This window comes from Macaca nemestrina, chromosome 1 (genome assembly GCF_043159975.1).
Source record: "Macaca nemestrina isolate mMacNem1 chromosome 1, mMacNem.hap1, whole genome shotgun sequence".
Classification (NCBI taxonomy): Eukaryota; Metazoa; Chordata; class Mammalia; order Primates; family Cercopithecidae; genus Macaca; species Macaca nemestrina.
The window spans coordinates 8,963,449-8,983,028 of NC_092125.1; the positions used below are offsets into that span (position 1 = coordinate 8,963,449).

The 19,580-nt window shown below is 42.0% G+C and overlaps 1 protein-coding gene across 5 annotated transcripts in view; it reads right to left on the reverse strand.

Annotated features, from left to right (window-relative positions):
- The window catches only part of LOC105474638 (formin 2), a 399,919-nt gene that overhangs the window by 275,082 nt on the left and 105,257 nt on the right, over positions 1–19,580 (reverse strand). For all 5 annotated transcript variants that reach the window (XR_011610224.1, XM_011729456.2, XM_011729455.2 and 2 more), the window contains 2 exons: positions 3,934–5,834; positions 1,817–1,961 (listed from right to left, as the gene is read on the reverse strand). Coding sequence is in view for 4 of the 5 variants with exons in the window: in XM_011729456.2 (XP_011727758.2) it covers positions 1,817–1,961; positions 3,934–5,834 (2,046 nt within the window). In the remaining variant the exon portion in view is untranslated. The remainder of the gene's footprint in view (positions 1–1,816; positions 1,962–3,933; positions 5,835–19,580) is intronic.

Consider the following 19,580-nt stretch of genomic DNA (forward strand, 5'->3'; position numbering starts at 1 on the left):
TAAATCATAGTTCAGTAAGCTAAAACTTAATACTAAGTCAAACAGAGCATGAAATCCTACAGTCTTGGTCATCCTGGGAGACTTCTTCCTTATCTGTATTCCCTTAGCCAAAAAAAAAAAAGCGGTGCTGGGAGTAGGGAGAGCATGGCTCAATTTTCTGAGTATTTGGTCCCTGGACAAGAGACGCTCCATGCCACATCTACACATTAGTCAAGTGACAGTTCTGGCTACCCGACTCTCCTCAATGTAAGCCCCGCCCATATTCCCCACTCAGACAGATTTTACATCTCTGACACAACGCAAAAGAAGAGACACGATGACTCAGCCTCAGTGTACTATATGCAAATATACCGTGGAAAGGATTTTTAAAATATTTATCTCTGCCAGAGAAAATATGATTTTCCATTACTCCTCTTAACATTGTCACCCTGGACTTACTGCTTATTATGAAATGGGTAACTTTCTGGTTTTTAATCACTGCTGGACATAGCCACTGATATTTATAAAGTCTTCATCCCTTAGTCAGCTGATTAATTTAATAAATATTTACTGAGTGCCTGTGATGTTCCAGGTGCCATTTCGTTCACTATGTTACTGACCTGAGGTCACCAGCAACCAGCAATAATACAACAAAAGCATTTCTAAAAGAATTCAACTGCATAATGTTTGGGTTTAAATTATTCTGAGATTAATAAAATGCCTGGGGTGAGCCTGCTCACCCAGCTAACTATGGGTTACAAGGGTCTAGCTGTCCCATTGAAATTCATCTTCTCCTGGCTGGATATGGCGATGTCTGTCTGGTGAACATTGTCTGCTCTGAAATAAGTATCAATGGAAACAACTCCAGGTCATGTGCCTAGCTACTACTTCCAGGTCAGAGGCAAAAATTCGAGGAATCAGCCCATGAGCTGGAACTCTTATGGCGCTACTGGGCAAGGAGAACACTGGAGATATCAGTCTCATTTTTCCCTCTTTGCTTCCCAAGACTGAGCTGCTTGCCATTCCTTTGCTTCCAAGACCTCTTTCCTGCCACCCTGCAAAAGTTAAGAAATGTAGCCACTCTCCATTTCAGGGTAAAGACGGGCACCATTAGCAATTCTATCTGGAGTTCATTATGATGAGGTTTTACTCTACTTTCCAAATGACACCCCTGAGAAATTTATAACAATATCCCTTTATGACAAGCCCAATGGATATATCAGTTGAAAAATTTTGCTTGGAAATGTTTTTCTTGAAATGCAGCAATCTTTCTTTTTATGACTCAAAAATGTCACAGGTTAGATCAAAGGATCTAACATAAAATAGAGAGGTTAGAAATGGATATAAGATTTCTCTTCCACATTTCAAGTACAGTGTAACTGTTTAACTGGATTCTAATGGCATCCACTTCAGATATAATGCAACAAAATACCAAACACATTATCAGTTTCTAAGGATTGGATATCTTGCTTGTTTTCCTTTGCCCACTTTTTCCTTTCTTTCCATCCATAGGAGCACTCAGATGGATATAAATCAAGTGAAAATTTATTTCTAGGCAACTAATTCTGGAAAGAAACAGTGGCTGAGACTTTGGAAATATGTGTTATGATGTTACGAATAAAAGTCGGGACATTATCACTGGATGGAGATAATTATGTGTTGTTCTATTTGTGCTAGTCTTACTTAACCACATGTTCTAAAGTCCTAACCCTTGCTATCTGCCTAAGATCCATGGAGGTTTACACAGCCCAAAAACTATTTCAAAGTTTTCTCTAATGACAGTTCACACTTATGCCAGAAACACTGTCCAATTTCATAAGGCACAAAAAATACTCACTTGTTTAGCCTTTGTCTTTGAGATGGTATCAGAGATAGGTTTCTTTCTCTCCTTTACAGCAGTTTTAGAAAATAATTCCTCAAATTCATGACAATCTATGGATGGCTCCTCAATTTTTTCCCAAATAAGTGAAGTACTGGAGTCTCTAAAATTAAGCAAGAGAACAATAAAACAGCCATCAAACTGAACTACATCACAGTAAGCATAAACAGAAAGGAAGAAAGGGAGGGAGGAAGGCCAGCAGGAAGGAGGGAGGGAAAAAGACGAGAGATAAGAAGGAAAGAATATTCTTTTTCTTGAAGACCACCATTTGTTTGATCCACTTATTGGGAAAGTTAAAATACCATCCATGAATGAAATCTTACCCCAGAAATAATTTCCAGAAACCCTCAGTTATCAGGTCACCGTATAAAAACGCAAAAAGAAAACCTATCTCAGTATGGGCTAGGGAGGCAAGAAATGTTTGATATCTCAAAATCCCAACTTGACTTATCACCTCCGCAGATTATTCATGGGTTAAAAAACACACATTTACAAGATGGCATCCTCTCCCTCCTACTGCCTCCCATCACCCCATTGTTATTTGTCTTCTCAGTGACCGCAGATTCATGTAATACCACCTAAAAAGGGTAAACATATTTTTAAAAAAGCAAAGCAATAACAAAACACGAGAACTTCCCATGTCATATCTGGAGAAATGACTTTGGGGCACAGTTTAAAATGAATCACCCACATACATAAGTGGAGTGGTAACAACACAGAAGACGAACTGAAAAATTAGAAGTCATCACAATATACAGTTTCTTGCCCCCGATATGGTTTAGAGAGTAGAAAAATTCATATAAGAAATGAAAACGAACCTGGCAAATACCGTTTCTAAATGCATGCCACACACACAAAGGAAATTCAAGGAATCATGAAACATTAGAACAAGGCAGGCCAGTGAGGTTTAAAGTGTACGTTTTCCCCTGCCACCTACACATTCCACAGCCAAGTATCACAGCATTGTCTCAATGTCCAGGGAACACGGTTTATAGATGATGCATGAATGTATAAAATGCCACCAGAATACCTGGTGGAAAGTATTCTTTTATGATGATTATTCCCAGCTATGATTGTATGACTTTGTGCTGTGTTGCCAATGATTGACAGAAGTGTCATGAAATTTTCAAAACTAAATTATTTCACACTTGGGGTGTGGATATGTGTATTTTTGTGTAGCATGTTTCTGAAGAAAGCCTACAAGATGGGATTGTAAAGCAGGGCTGTGCTTTTTTTTTTGAGATGGAGTCTCACTCTGTCGCCCAGGCTGGAGTGCAGTGGCGGGATCTCAGCTCACTGCAAGCTCCGCCTCCCGGGTTCCCGCCATTCTCCTGCCTCAGCTTCCTGTGTAGCTGGGACTACAGGCGCCCGCCACCACACACAGCTAATTTTTTTGTATTTTTAGTAGAGATGGGGTTTCACCGTGTTAGCCAGGATGGTTTTGATCTCCTAACCTCGTGATCCGCGCCTCCCAAAGTGCGGGGATTACAGGCGTGAGCCACCGCGCCCTGCCCCGGGGCTGTACATTATAAAGTGTGTACTAAACCATGCTCTAGAGTCAGTTTACTTAAGAATTTGATTTACATTTTTAAGCTGTGTGTCAGAAATGGAAACTTGAAGTAGTGAAAGCAAGGAGTAGATTCTTACATGGAAAATAATTTGGCTACAGATTTTTCTGCTTACCTGCCCTCATTCATTTTCCAGAGGGCATAAAAGCATAGTTTCACTGGAATTCAGGCATGAGTCGCAGTCTTACAATTAGATAACAGAGCATGTATGCAAAGAAAAATATATCCCTCAATCTTTAAGAGATATATCAATAACTATATAGATGGATATACCTACATCTCATACATTGATAAATACATATATTTGTTTTACACCTTTGGTACTTCTGGAGAAAAGCCTAAAGCTTTAAATAGCAAGCTGCTGCACTATATACTGATGTAAAAATCTAGACAAATTTTAGAGCTGTGCTTAAAAATACATTCAACGGTAATTTTCCCGAGTTTGACAATAAACACTTCCCTAATACTGACACACACTATGCAAAGATGAGCTCACTTTCATGTTACCTTTTACTATGTAGTTGAATCCTGGTCCAGTAAAGAGGCTTCATTGGTCGACAAGGCTCTATGGGCTGCTTCCTACTCCCTTTGTCCTGATTCATCCCTAATCCAAACAAGCCACTCGGCAATGGAGGAGGAAGAAATCCACACACCTGTGGGGTTGGTAAAGTGCTACTCCCAACTTGTGGGAGGAGTGGCGGGCCTGATGCAGGAAGCAGAGGGGGCGGTGGGATTCCTGTCCCAGGCGGAGGGGGTGGGGGAGCTGGAGCAGGTGGAATCCCCATACCTGGCAAGGGAGGAGGTGGGGGAATCCCAGCACCAGGTAGGGGGGGCGGAGGAGGTATTCCCATTCCGGGTAGGGGGGGCGGAGGAGGTATTCCCATTCCGGGTAGGGGGGGCGGAGGAGGTATTCCCATTCCGGGTAGAGGGGGCGGAGGAGGTATCCCCATTCCGGGTAGAGGGGGCGGAGGGGGTATCCCCATTCCGGGTAGAGGGGGCGGAGGGGGTATCCCCATTCCGGGTAGAGGGGGCGGAGGGGGTATGCCGGCTCCGGGTAGAGGGGGCGGAGGCGGTATGCCCGCTCCGGGAAGTGGGGGCGGAGGCGGTATGCCCGCTCCGGGTAGAGGGGGCGGAGGCGGTATGCCCGCTCCGGGTAGAGGGGGCGGAGGTGGTATGCCGGCTCCGGGTAGAGGGGGTGGAGGAGGTATCCCCATTCCGGGTAGAGGGGGCGGAGGGGGTATGACCGCTCCGGGTAGAGGGGGCGGAGGTGGTATGCCCGCTCCGGGTAGAGGGGGCGGAGGGGGTATGCCCGCTCCGGGTAGAGGGGGCGGAGGCGGTATGCCCGCTCCGGGTAGAGGGGGCGGAGGTGGTATGCCCGCTCCGGGTAGAGGGGGCGGAGGTGGTATGCCGGCTCCGGGTAGAGGGGGCGGAGGGGGTATGCCCGCTCCGGGTAGAGGGGGCGGAGGGGGTATGCCCGCTCCGGGTAAAGGGGGCGGAGGAGGTATGACCGCTCCGGGTAGAGGGGGCGGAGGGGGTATGCCCGCTCCGGGTAGAGGGGGCGGAGGGGGTATGCCCGCTCCAGGTAGAGGGGGCGGAGGGGGTATGCCCGCTCCGGGTAGAGGGGGCGGAGGAGGTATGCCCACTCCAGGAAGAGGAGGGGGAGGCGGTGGCAGCATTTCTGTACCCGGCAGAGGAGGAGGTGGGGGAATGGCTGTACTGGGCAGAGTAGGCACTGTCATGCCAGGGAGAGGGGGAGGTGGGGGAGGCACCATGCCCAGGCCAGGCATGGAGCTGGAGGACTCTGTGCAAGGCAGAGGTGGTGGAGATGGGATGTTACAGCTGTTTTTAAAGGCGGAGGAAACAGAGTGTTCATGGCTGGTTTCAAACTCGGTAGAAAGAGAAGAATGGGGCGGCTGTGACCCAGGCTGTCCTTGACCAGCAGACCACAGAAGGGATGGAGGTGGTGGAGGCTGTGAGATGCTCTGTGTGGGCTGATGGCTGTCGAGCTGGACTGATATTCGCCTTGGAGACACAATCAAAGAAATCTCTGAACAGAACTTTGTCTGAGGTCCACTTTCAGCCCCAGGCGGGCATGGAGGATGCCCCAGCGCACCCACAGGAGGCAGTGTCAGTACCCCGCCCTCTTCTGTCGGGGAAGTCTGTATGGATTTCGCCTCTAAAATCCTTTGATGCCGTCCTTCCTTTTCTTCTAACCTGAGAGCTTCGAGACAGACATCGCCTGAGGCTGTCACTCCATTCCCAAGCCCTTGACGACCACTGGCCACCTCTGTGTCCAGGGCAGGAGACTGCCTCTCTAGTTCAGCTATTTTGGTTCTCAGATCCTCAATAGTCTGTTCCAGCTGCTGAATTACATTGGCCTGTCCCTCAGACTTCATGTCAACAACTTCCTGAAGGGCAACAAGGACAGACATAGTTAAGTATGAAATAAGGAAAAATTTAAATATCAAAAAATTAAGCAAAATTATATCTGTTTGTTGTCATACTTCCAGAAAGACCCCGTGACAGAAAGATGCTATTAATATTTCTGTGTCCCCTGGCTTGCACCCTGAGATTTCAAAGTGGTTAACACACGTGACTTACCACAGAATCCTAAGTCCGTATCTGTCTCATTTTCAAATGATGTCATTGAGGACAAATAGACCACTGAGAATAGGGAAGAAAGTTCTGAGTGATAAACCAGTTTATTTCTAAGACAGCCTTTTTTCCAGCCTAGGAACATTTGTTTCTAGGCTGTCTCCTAAAAACATTTTAAAGGTAATCCTGAAATTTAAAGGCAGCCACTGCTTTTTAAAAGTGATCACTGAATGAGTATTCAATACGAATATATAAAATATTTTTGATATCCATATGGGCAAGGTAAATGCCTTACAAGCATGTGCCATACCTTTTATATCACGTTTACTAGGACTTTAATATTTTACCTAGGGTATTTCAGGAAGTGATAACTGACAGTTCTCCACAATTTATAAAGATAGCTGATGGCCAGACATGGTGGCTCACGCCTGTAATTCCAGCACTTCATGAGGCTGAGGTGGGAGGATCACTTGAGATCAGGAGTTCAAGACCAGCCTGAGCAACATAGCAAGACTGCATATCTACTAAAAATTAAAAAAAAAAAAAAAAAAAAAAGTAGCTGAGCACAGTGTCACATGTCTGTAGTCACAGTTACTTGGGAGGCTGAGACGGAAGGACAGCTTGAGCCCTGGAGTTCAAGGTTGCAGCAATCTATGATCACACGCCACTACACTGCACTCCCGCCTGGGAAACAGTGAGACCCTGTCTCAAAAAAAAAAAAAAAAAAAAAAAAAAAGGTGGCTGATCTCAACTGGCCAACATATGGGGCACTCTGACATCTAAGTGGTGTCTTCCTTTCCTAAAACTTACAATCAACCAGGAACCCTTCAAGAAAAAAAATATATATTTTGAGTAGAAAGAAGGGCATTGCCTTCTTAAGGGTAAATTTAAATGAATAACAGATGAAAAGAGAGGAAGAAGGAATTGATAAAGAGAAAGGAACACAAACAAAAATAGGAAGACAAGCCCCAGCCTTGTGGAAACTGCAGTGTCAAGACAACTGCTCATACAGATGTGGACTGGCTCACTCAAGGCTGGAATGAAAGGGAAAGAGAGGATGAGAGACTTCTTGTGTTGAGAACTATTTCTTCAGAGTGTTCCAGGGTTTCCTGCAACACTCCAGAGTGTTCCAGAGTGTTCCAGATGATCCCCATAGGGCATGGTAAAGAGCCATAGGTCCACATGCAAATGCTTCTTACCCACCTGGGAGGCTGACACTTACGCTCTAAGACTTGATTTTTACATATTGTGGAAGAATAATTAACAGGTAATATAAAGATAATATTAAGTATAAAACTAAACTCTTACCTTACTTGCTAAGGTTAAACTCTGGATCCAAGAAATACCTCCACAAAGTGAAAAGCAAACATCTTTATTAAATCTCAACAGACATCCAACCCATTTGCAGTGGAAAAAATGCAGATGGACAAGACAGAAAAGGGTATTTACTACAAATGAGGCATTTGTGGGTGCTATGATAGATGTGATAAAAATCTTTAGAGCAACTTTTCTCCCCCCATCTCCATGAAGGAAACGTAAACTTTTTTCTTTTTTTTTTTTGCAACGGAGTTTCGCTCTTTTCGCCAGGCTGGAGTGCAATAGAGCGATCTCAGCTCACTGCAACCTCTGCCTCGCAGATTCATGCAATTCTCCTGCCTCAGCCTCCTGAATAGCTGGGACTACAGGCATGTGCCACCACGGCCGGCTAATTTTTGTATTTTCAGTAGAGACAGGGTTTCACCATGTTGGCCAGGCTGGTCTCAAACTCCTGACCTCAGGTGATCCACCCACCTCGGCCTCCCAAAGTGCTGGGATTACGGGCGTGAGCCACCGCACATGGCCTGGAAATATAAACTTAATAGTCCTTCCTTTTTTCCACAATGGAGTCTTGCTACATTGCCCAGGCTGGCCTCAAACTCCTGGGTTTAAGCGACCCTCCCAGCTCAGCAACCCAAGTAGCTAGGACTACAGGCACACACCACTGCACCCTCCTAAATTTAGCAGTCTTAATCCTAACCTCTGTTACTTCTTCCTTGGAAACTATATCTTTTGCTACAACATTGAACTTGCTGAAGGTCAATCGTGATGTTTGCTGACAGCTGAAGACAACCAGTAATTTAGAGACACAACACCTACGAGGGGTTGATTTCCTTAATTTTCTATTGATAAAAAAAAGAAGTAGCCCTTACTATGAAAGGAAACTGAAAAACACTGACTTTTCAACTAATAAAGGAATGTAACACACTTCAAATAGGCAAGATTTTTTAGAATTTATATGCTATTCAGGCATATATACCTGCACATGCACACCCCTTAAAAGCTCATTATTTTTCACCAATGTCTACACAAAAGACTAAGGTATTTGTAATGCATAGTTTGGGAAAAACTATATTGCCGTGTAGTTTTTAAGTAGCCCATAGTGAAAAAAAATAACCTTTTTTTATTATTTAATTCTTATCTTAAGTCCCAGGATACATGTGCAGGACATGCATGTTTGTTCCATAGGTAAACATGGGCCATGGTGGTTTGCTGTACCCATCAACCTATCACCTATGCATTATTCCCAGCATGCATTAGCTACTTATCCTGATGCTCTCCCTCCCCTTACTCCTCCTAATAGGCCCCTCTGTGCCTTGTTCCCCACCTGTGTCTATGGGTTCTCACTATTCAGCTCCCACTTTTAAGTGAAAATATGCAGTGTTTGATTTTCTATTCGTGTGTTAGTTTGCTGAGGATAACGGCTTCCAGCTCCATTCATGTCACTGCAAAGGACATGATCTCATTCCTTTTTGTGTCTGCATAGTATTCCATGGTGTACACGTACCACATTTTTCCTTATCCAGTCTATCACTGATGGGCAATTGGGTTGACTCCATGTCTTTGCTATTGTGACTAGTGCTGCAATGAACACATGTGTGAATGTATCTTTATAATAGAATGATGTATATCCCTTTGGGTATATATCCAGTAATGGGGTTGCTGGGTCAAATGCTATTTCTGGTTCTAGATCTAGGAATCACCACACTGTCTTCCACAATAGAACATAACCATTTTTAACATCCTGTATGGCCACTATACTTAATTCCACTCTCCAATTGTATGATGCTAGTAAGTACAAGAAGAAACCAGAAGCCAAAAAACCAGCACCCAAATTTATCTTAACCAGGAGTACAATTAGTCAGTATTTCTGACTGGATTAGTAAAATGCACAGATCATTTTCGTTTTTCCAGCATACTCTTAAAGGTGACCTTTAATCATTGAAAAGTATTTCTTGAGTTATGCTGGTACATAACTATGGTTTTCTTTTTCCCATGAATGATGATTATATAAAAAGTTAGTTGATAAATAGCATGTAAGAAGTAGATTCTGGAAGAGTTTTCCAAAACTCGGTTTGTAAATGTTATTGCCTAGGTCAGCTCTTTTCATCATAAATTTGAATATAATGAAAATAGCATCAAATTAAAGGATATTATTATATAAACACACACACACACAGAGGAAAAAGTGATTCTGATCAGGCACAGTGGTCATGCCTGTAATCCTAGCACTTTCCGAGGCTGAAGTGGGAGGATCACTTGAAGCCAGGAGTTCGAGAGCAGCCTGGGCAACATAACACAACTTCATCTCTACAAAATGAAAAAAAAAAAAAAAATAGCCAGGTGTGTTGGTATGTGCCTGTAGTCCTAGCTACTTGGGAGGCTGAGGCTGGAGGAGCACTTGAGCCCAGGAGTCCAGCCTGGGAGACAGAGTGAGACTCTGCCTCTAAAAATATAAAAAATAACAATAGTAATAAAAAGAAAATGATCCTAATAATGGCATAGCACAGTAACAATTATCACACCTCTTTCTACATGGATTTCTGCCCCACATCACAGGCCAGCTAGTTCCACATGGCACCCAAGTTAGTGGTAGCAGAGGTCATAATACTAGTGACTGTGAAGATTCCTGGGATTTTTTTTTAACCTTTCTAATTTACATAGCCAGTCAAAAATGTAACTGCATGATTACACATGATACCCAGTACCAGAAAAAGATCTCTTAAGGAGAATCCACTTAAGTTTTCTTTTGGTTACTTTGGATTGGCCCTCCCAATCTCCATCCTCCCCTTCCCGTTTACAGAAATAGGAAGGAAAACTACATTTACAGACTCCCTTGCAGCTAGATTCATCCAATTAGAAGCAGCCACACAAAGATTTAGAAAGTCAGATGAGGTAAGCATCATATTCCTGTGTCTGGTCTGCTCTGTTAGCAGTTAAGGTCTGAAAACAAAGCTTCTCTCCGACAATGTTCAAATGTCCACTCTACAAATTGCAATGGTGGCCTCAAAAGTTTTAACTCCCCTGATAATCCAGTTGTATTTGATTTCTTTGAAAAGTGTCACCTTAGACATAGATGCTTCAGACCTTCGAAACTTCCCATAAAACACCTGATTTTACAGTAAACACTCTGTTTCATGCACCTAGCATAGTTTCCGGTTCCTGCAAAAGGTCTGACTGACATACCCGGGTTCCAATACTTCAGAATAAATTATGAAAAAAATTCACTTTTTTTCCTTAAAAACAAAATTAAAAATTAAGCAAGGGTGTCATTTTAATTCAAAACAATTTTTATCATACTGGAAAAATACACAAATTCTTAAAATTAAAACTATTTTCAGTGCTAATTTTTTAACAAAAATATATGGTGTCATGATAAATGACATCGTATCACCTTTTATGAAAAGATGGTCCTTTTTTATAGTATTTGAGAACCTCATTAATTTCCCCAAAAGCCTCTGACAATCCTAATATGCAAATTCATTTTTTAAACACATCTATCACATCATCATTCTTACTGTATTAACTAACTCTACGAGGTGCTTCTAATCAATTACAGTTCATGTGATTTAAGTTTTCCACCATCACCTTCTCTGATTTCAAGAAACCTTCTCTGATTTCAAGAAACCTTCTGCATTAACAAGTTCACTTTATGCTGTATTTGTATCATATGGTTTAAAACACCCAAAAATCATTGATAAACTGATCCTGCCAAACTAAAGCATGGTGGATAATACCAGATGGTCTGTGTCAAAAGAAGAGGGATTTGGGGTTGGATCTAATTTTATAAATGATCGATTTATTAGCGTGTATTGTTCTGTTATGTATTTTATTTATTTTTTTAAACAAAGTGACAATTGAGGGTACTTAGATAATAAAAAGTTGAGAAAATAAAGAATTGATATACCCCATAAGCTTCAAAGGTTTTCAAATGTAAGATACAATAAGAACCAGAGCTAACAAATGACAGAGGAAGTAGTGATAAGAGGACAAAATTCCAAATCTGAATCTTTAATAAATACAGCAATGCTAGCCTTGTGATGCCAGGAAAGTGGAAGAGTCAAAAAATTCATAAAGATGGTGATCAACAGACTGCAAAGATGAGGGACTAAAATTTTTATAAACAGAGCTTTTTTGTACAAATCATTTTTAAAGAAGAGAACATGGACAAAGAGTTGGGGGGCAACAAACTATCTGCTTCTTACATTATTCCCACTGTAGGGAGAACAAAAAACCAACTTGCTAGAATCTTCATTCTCCCAATGACTTATCCTTACCTGCACCCTAAAATCCCGGCCAGCCCTGTATTAATGTTACAATCCCCCTTTTCTAATCCACACAAGCAGAGCAACTAAGTGCATCTCAAACCTTAACTGACTAGCCTGTAAAACAAGGCCGGCCATCCACTACTACAGAGTAGGCAAATGTATGTAGGATTTTTGGCTCTGTAGCTAAGAGTCTTCAAAGAATCTTATCTGGCCTTCCTTATCCAGGGCTATCAGTCAAGGGCTGGCTGGCTCTCCAGAGAGTACCAATTCAGAAAGTCAGCTCAGATATTTCCTGTAGAGCGCTCTAGAGAAAGCTGCATTGCTTGTCAGAAGTAAGAGCTGATTTCTAACATAGGTTATTTTCTTTCAGGGATTTATAAAGAGATTTACATGGCAGATATTAGTAATTATCGAGAAGAAAAGGCCATACATTTTCTTGCCATTTAAGCAAAAACCCTATTCTCAGGACCCACACAAAGTGGAATGAAGTTCCGCAGGGCCCACCCTCCCACACAGCCTAGATTTAATCTCGAAGAGACTGCCAGGCGCTCTGTGGTCCGTGGAAAGCCCTCAAGTTAGGAGCCTGTTCCTCTGTGTCCAGGGCCTGGAACTTAATCTTGTCTCTTCAAGGTGCAGCTAGATAGAGCCTATCAGATTCTCAAAGGACTTGACAATGAAAAGATGCACTTTTCATTATCTTTAGCCTTCTCCAGTTTTCAGAAAGACTCTCACTCAGCAATTCCAGTGATTGTGCAACACTTTACCGAAGGCTAATGGCTTTTTCTATCAAAAAATGTAAATAAATGTTGTAAAAAAGAAAAAGAAAAAAGTAACCGTGGCAATTTTGCACAGAACCTATCTAATGGGTGCATCCTTAGAAATGGAGGAAGGTTAAATCTATTTTTAGGCAATACAATAAGTAATAGGCTTTATAGATTACCAATTTTGAGATTATTTGTACTTTAAAATACTGTTTCAAAACCCTAAATCATAAGTGGTAGAGTCTGCCATCTACGTTGGCTCAATAATTACATGCAGTAAGTCAGCCAAAATTCCTCCATTCCTGTATAATCTTATATGTGGGTGGTGATGGTTAGCTCTTATAAATTGTTTGAACACTTGCATATCACAAAATACAAGTTTCCATTAAAAAATAAAATGTTCACCAAAAATATTTTTCCAAACAGAAGATTATCTGATTCCCAGAAAAAGAAAACATTACTGTAACATTAACGTTACAACTGTCAAAAAAGAAGCCAAGATACACTCAAGTAAAGCTTGTGCTGAAAAGTTAATTTGCTCATCTTTGAAACTTTATTATGTTTATTATGTAAGCAGGATACTTTTAAAGCCTAGAATTTAAAAGCTGCTTATTGGTAAGTTAACACTGCAATAATTTATTTTATAAATTTTAACATGAGATATATAATTAATTTTCAACCATAGTTAGATTTTTCAAATTCTGCTAAATTCTAAAGCAACATTACTGGCAAGTTAGGATACCTCTAGACATCTGTAAAATAGGAATTCTATTCTTCACAGAAGCATATAAATTCTCTATTTGTCATGTTCTTTTTTGTTTGTTTGTTTTTTGAGACAGAGTCTCACTCTGTCACCCAGGCTGGAGTCCAATGGTGCGGTCTCGGCTCATTGCAACCTCTGCCTCCTGGGTTCAAGCGATTCTCCCTCATCAGCCTCCCGAGTAGCTGGGACTATGGGCACGAGCCACCATGCCTGGCTAATTTTTGTATTTTTAGTAGAGACGGGATTTCACTATGTTGGCCAGGCTGGTCTCAAACTTCTGACCTCGTGATACGCCCACCTCGGCCTCCCAAAGTGCTGGGATTACAGGCATGAGCCACCATGCCCGGCTGTCATGTTCTAAATTCAGAAACATCCTAGTTTTGGAACAAACCAATGGCATTCCAGTTTATAATATGTTAACATCTGCTACACATGATCCCATAGGGAAAGAAATCAAGGTGTTATGTAGATACGATTTTGCAGAAAACTGAAATACAAGCAATTTTAAGTTTGAAAGGGAAACTTCAAGAAAGAATATTAGAGCAGATGGTAAACAGTAAATAACTTGCCTAGGGCTTCTTCAAAAAGAACATTTTATGGGAGTGAGCCTCACACAGGGAGCTGGATGGCATCTCTAAAATCCTTATTATAAAATACATGATGAATTATGGAAATTGTAGTATTTCTGAACTGGAATGGACATGGCAAATCTCTTTCCATTCCTTCACTGATGAATGAGAAATGTGATATGGAAGGGAGAGGCATACGTTAGAAATCACAATTGGCTGTATTACTTTTAACATCTCTTTAGCATAGTAGCTAATACCATGGGAAGGTTAAAGTCATGATCTTTGGTGAACAAACACAGTGGAAGCAATAAACATTTAGGGAAGCAAGCCAGGAAAAATGGGAGATAAACAGCAAAAAGAACAAGTCTTTTTTTGTTCCTGCTCACATATTGAGAATTTTCTTTCTACTTATTTGAGCTAGAGTTGCAGGAGGTGCTGGGCCATACGTTAAAACAATCTGTTCCTTAATTGTCTCAAGTAGTGCAAGGAAGAAAAGCACTATTTTATCACAGCTTCGCTTTCCTTGAATGATCTATGGATGGAAAGTGCAGCTCAGTTTTTCACCTCCTAATCACCTCCCTTGCATTAACACCCAACTATTCTCAAATTGGTTTTGTTTTTGTTTTTGTTTTTAAAGAAAAATCCTCCTGGCCAAGCATGGTGGCTCATGCATGTAATCCCAGCACTTTGGGAGGCAGAGGTGGGCGGAGCACCTGAGGTCAGGAATTTGAGACCAGCCTGGCCAACATGGTGAAACCCTGTCTCTACTAAAAATACAAAAACTAGCCAGGCGTGGTGGTGCACGCCTGTAATCCCAGCTACTCTGGAGGCTGAGGCAGGATTGCTTGAACCCGGGAGGTAGAGGTTGCACTGAGCCGAGATCATGCCACTGCACTCCAGCCTGGGCAACAGAGTGAGACTCTGTCTCCAAAAAAGAAAAAAGAAAAAAAAAAGAAAGAAAAAGATAAATCTTCCTAAAGAATAAAGCCCGGAGAAAATCAAACGGAGTGGATTTGGACTATTACCTGGAGTGGTGGCCCTGCCACTCTAATGGAATTAGTCTCGGCACTCTCATGGTTTCCTTATTGCCAAATACTATATATTTAACCCTGTCCTTTATAAAGAATCCGATACTAGTAATCATTCCTTCCCCCTTAGAACTCTTTTCTTCTGGTTTCTATAATTTTACGCTGCTCCTCCTCATTTCTTTCTCTGTTTCCTCCCTGGGATTTTTTGGGGGGTGGAGTAGAGACTTTGTACTTAGCCTACGATCCCCTCTATATATACTGGGAGAGTTCATCAATTTTTACATCTTCAATCTCTCATCTTGATAGTTATTATCGCAAGTGTTTCTCTCTCATCAATACTTCACTTCCATATTGGGACTGCTTAGCTAATACTGCTATTTGATTACGCTACCCTGTTCCTTAAAGTGCATCTGAGGGTATAGGAAAAAACCTAACCATAATGCTGTCCCTATTCTCTCACTCAACAGTGAAAACAGAGGACTTCTGTGACCTGTATCATCGAAATGTGTAAAGATTTCATCCCTCCAGCAGCCAATCAATTCTATTATAGATACCAGACGGGTGTCCTCTAATTCAAATCAATTCTAACACTATCTACCTGGAGGTAGCATCAGGTCACACAGGTTGAGGGCTCAGTCCTCAAAACTGCCCCCACTTCATATGCAAGTCACAGGTCCAGGCCTCTGGAACTTCTGACCGACTGCCTATAAAACCAGGATCCCCCCACCCGCCACCCCTCCTCAGGTTCAATGTGTTAGAGCAGCTCACAGAACTCAGGGAAACACATACTTCTGCTGACTTACTAGAAGGGATGTTACAAAGGATGCAGATGACAAGATGGATGGGGAGGGGCTTGGGAAAAGGGGTGCACCATGCTCCAGGAAAATCATGTGTTCATCAGCTCTCTGGAAGCTCTCCAAACCCCATCCGTTTTGGGGGTTTTAATGGAGGTTTCATGATGTAGGTGCAATTGATTAAATTACTGGGCACTGGTGACCAACTTAACCTTCAGCCCCTCCCAGTTCCCGAGGCTGGGGCGTGGGGCAGAAAGTCCCAACCCTCTTATATGCCGTCGTCTTTCTGTGGACCAGCCCTATCCTGAAGTTACTGGACAACAGTAGCCTACAAAAAGACACTTACCACTTTGAAGATTCCAAGGATTTTAGGAGTTGTATGCCAGGAGATGACAATTAAGACCAAATGTATATTTCGCAATATCAAGCATCTTATCCTCCAACAAAATATTCCTTTGCCTGTTCTGCAGTTTACCTAGGCTTGGGAACATCTTTTGATCATTTCTCTAATTCATTGTCTCTTAAACTCAGTGTGCACCAGAATTGCCTAGAGGGCTTGCTAAAACACAGATGATTTGGGAGGTCGAGGAGGGTGGATTGCCTGAGGTCAGGAGTTTGAGACCAGCCTGGCCGACATAGTGAAATATCGTCTCTACTAAAAATACAAAAAAAATTAGCTCGACATGGTGGCGGGCGCCTGTAATCCCTGCTACTAGGGAGGCTGAGGCAGGAGAATCCCTTGAACCTGGGAGGCGGAGGTTGCAGTGAACCAAGATCGCACCATTGCACTCCAGCCTGGGCAACAAGAGCAAAACTCTGCATCAGAACAAAAACCAACCAACCAAAAAACACACACAGATTGCTGCGTCCCACCTCCACAGTTTCCAGTTCAGGAGGTCTGGGTAGGGCCTGAGAATCTACATATCTAACCAGTTCCTAGTTGATGCTGATGGTCTACGAACCACACAGCCTAATTTACACCCTAGCCATGGTTACCAAACCCATCATTCCAATTCTTGGTTGCTACTTTTCCTGTATCATATCAGCACCTTAGTTGAAAAGTAATGGAATTACTTTGAGAGTTTAACAGCTGGTCCTACCTGGCTCTACTCTCCCTCTTACTATCAATTCTACATTCCCTTGCCAGGTAATTGTTCCTTAAACTTCCTTGCTCATTGGTACTTCCTTCCTCAAAAACTCATGGCTCCCGATTACTGAGCATAAAATGTTTTAAATCCTCTATTAGGCTCATAAGACCTTGAATAGCCCATAAAATGTGGCGACCCCATTACTCACTCTGCCTACTGCAAAGGGGTATTGTGAGAATGTTTTTTTGTTTTTTTTTTGTTGTTGTTGTTTTGTTTTGTTTTCTTCAAGACAGGGTCTCATTCTGTTGTACCAGCTGGATTGCAGTGGCACAATTGTAGCTCACTGCAGCCTTGACTTCCTGGGCTCAGGGGATCCTCTTGTCTCAGTCTCCCAAGTAGCTCATGCCACCATGCCCAGTTTTTTTTATTATTACTGGTAGAGACAGGGTCTCCCTATGTTGCCAATGCTGATCTCAAACTCCTGGGCTCAAGTGATCCTCCCACCTCAGCCTCCCAAAGTGTTAGAATTACAGGCATGAGTCCCCACACCCAGCCTTATTGTAAGAATTTTAAAAGATACAGTAAATTCTTGCTATTTGCAGTAGTTTTGTTCTATAAAGTTTTTGTGAACATCAAATTAGTGAATACTGAAATATTGCTTCTAGAAAAAAATACAGGTTTAGATTCCTGCAAGCCCTTCGTCACGTTTTTGTCAACCAACCAATGTATTACCTTTTTAAAACGTGTGTTCCTGCTGAAAGACACCTTATTTAATGTATATTGCTGATTTACTATGGCCAACAGCAGCGTCACTCAAGCCTGAACAAAGCTTATCTGACATGTGTTTTCGCCACAAGGCACATCACAGCCTTCTTGCACATAGGAATATTAGACAACACGGCAGCTCTATGCTTGGAGGCAATTTCAAACAGTAAAACCAACAAGGAAAAGCACAAAAACATGAAAACACAGTCGCAAAAATACTCTTATTTACAGAATGAGAGCTGAAAGCAGAAAGCAGAGCTTCATCTCATTCAACATGAGCTGGGAAACAGCGCGTCAAGCAACTCAAATTTCTCGCCAGTTGGAGCATGTTTGCAACTGGCCATGAAAGCACCATATGAATATGATTTGGGGGCTCCATATAAATTTTAGCAAGTAGGTGAGTTCGCAAATACATGCAAATCCAAGAATAATGAGGACCACCTATGCGATGAAAGCAACTTTCAAAACCAGAGCACTGCCCAAACATAACAACAATAATGATAAATATGATAAACTACAATAATGATAAATAATGATAAATAACAATAATAATGATAAACTAACATTTTGAGTGCCAGGAGCTCCTCCAAAGCATTTTACATAAATGCATTTAAAACCCACAAAAAAAATGTAGAGATAGGAATTCTTATTATGCCCATTTTATAGATGAGAAAACTAAGGCACACAGAGTAAAATGCTATACCCAAATTCTGACAAAGATCCTCTCCTTGACCAAGCTCTAGCCAGGCTCCTCCGAGCCCTCTTCTCAACCAGGCCTTAACCTTGGCCTGTAAAGGCTTGAGCAAACATTAACATCATTTTCTAACAGCTAAAGGCTGCATCCCAAAGATCACCCTACCCCTCTTTAAATTACTGCCTAAGAAAACTCAAGGCTGCCAAAACAACTTACTGATTGTTTCAGCCTTCACCTGAGGATAGCGCATCTTTCCTAGTCTCTGGCGGAGGACAGACTCCTAACTTCTTTTAACTGCCAGTTAGCAGACACAGCTGGCCTAATCTCATTTACACTAATGAACCCTTTGCAGTTTTTCACTTCTGAGTCTCCTGAGCCTCCTCTCACCGTTCTCCCTATTCCTTTATTCTCCCTTTAAAATGCTTGGTCACCTATGTACGAATCAAAGTTGAGTTTAGTTCACGCTGGACTCTTCCCTAGCGCAATAGTTGCCACTGATATAAAATCTGTCCTTACCATTTTAACTAATGTCTGACTTTGTTTATCTTTGACAGTTCCCCAGTTAAAAGTGGAATAACTGGGATTTGTGCCCAGGAAAACTGGTCCAAAGCCCAGATCCTCAACCACTATGGTATGAGTATAAGCAAATGTTCTACCACTCCCGAAATGCACCCTAGACTGAGTCTTCCCAAGTCCAGTGTCTAGAACAAAGTCAAGTTTAGACAAATTTAGATTAAAAAATAGAAGATTTTTTAAAAGGGAGTAGGAGTGCAGAAGAAACATATGTATAAGACAGATATGAAGGATCCTAAAGATTTAAAAAAAAAAAAAAAAAAACTAGGGTATTTTTTAAGGCTGGAACAAGCCAATCATACAGGAAATAGTGGTAACGCTGAAGATTGAGGATGGCAAGGGAAAACTCCGTGTGTCAAACTCAGGAGTCTGAACATTTTCTCAAATGCTATGAGCAGTCACTGGATGAGTCTAAGCAGATATCAGACATTAGCAAATTTGGATTTTAGAAAGATAACTCTGGAGGCATTAGAGAGACCCATTGGGAGAATACTGCAGTAATCCAGATAAGACTGGGCTCTGGGTTAGGTGCTGTCAGACTGCAGGCCAAGGAGGCCCGGCAAGAGGAAAGCAAAACTGGGTCTCCAGGGCAGCTGTCAGCTGAGCGCCCCTCAGGTCACCTGGACTATTGTGCTTCACCCTGGCCACACATCCAATGCCATGTTCACTTCCAATTTTCTACCTTTACTCTCTTCTCTGATCTGAATGAAATACTCACTCTTCTTCCCTCCACCTGTCCAAAAATAACCATTTGATCTAAATTTCACCCTTCCTAAGAAATTGCCCTTAATTGTAGTCTCTCAACAACCTTCCCCCTTTTTGTTAAGTTTATCTTGGCAGAATTACACTGCATCTTGCAAATCATTTCATGTACATGAAAGAGGTATGCTCTTCTGTCTGCTTCTTAATACCCAAGACTTTGTCTTATAATTCTTCGTA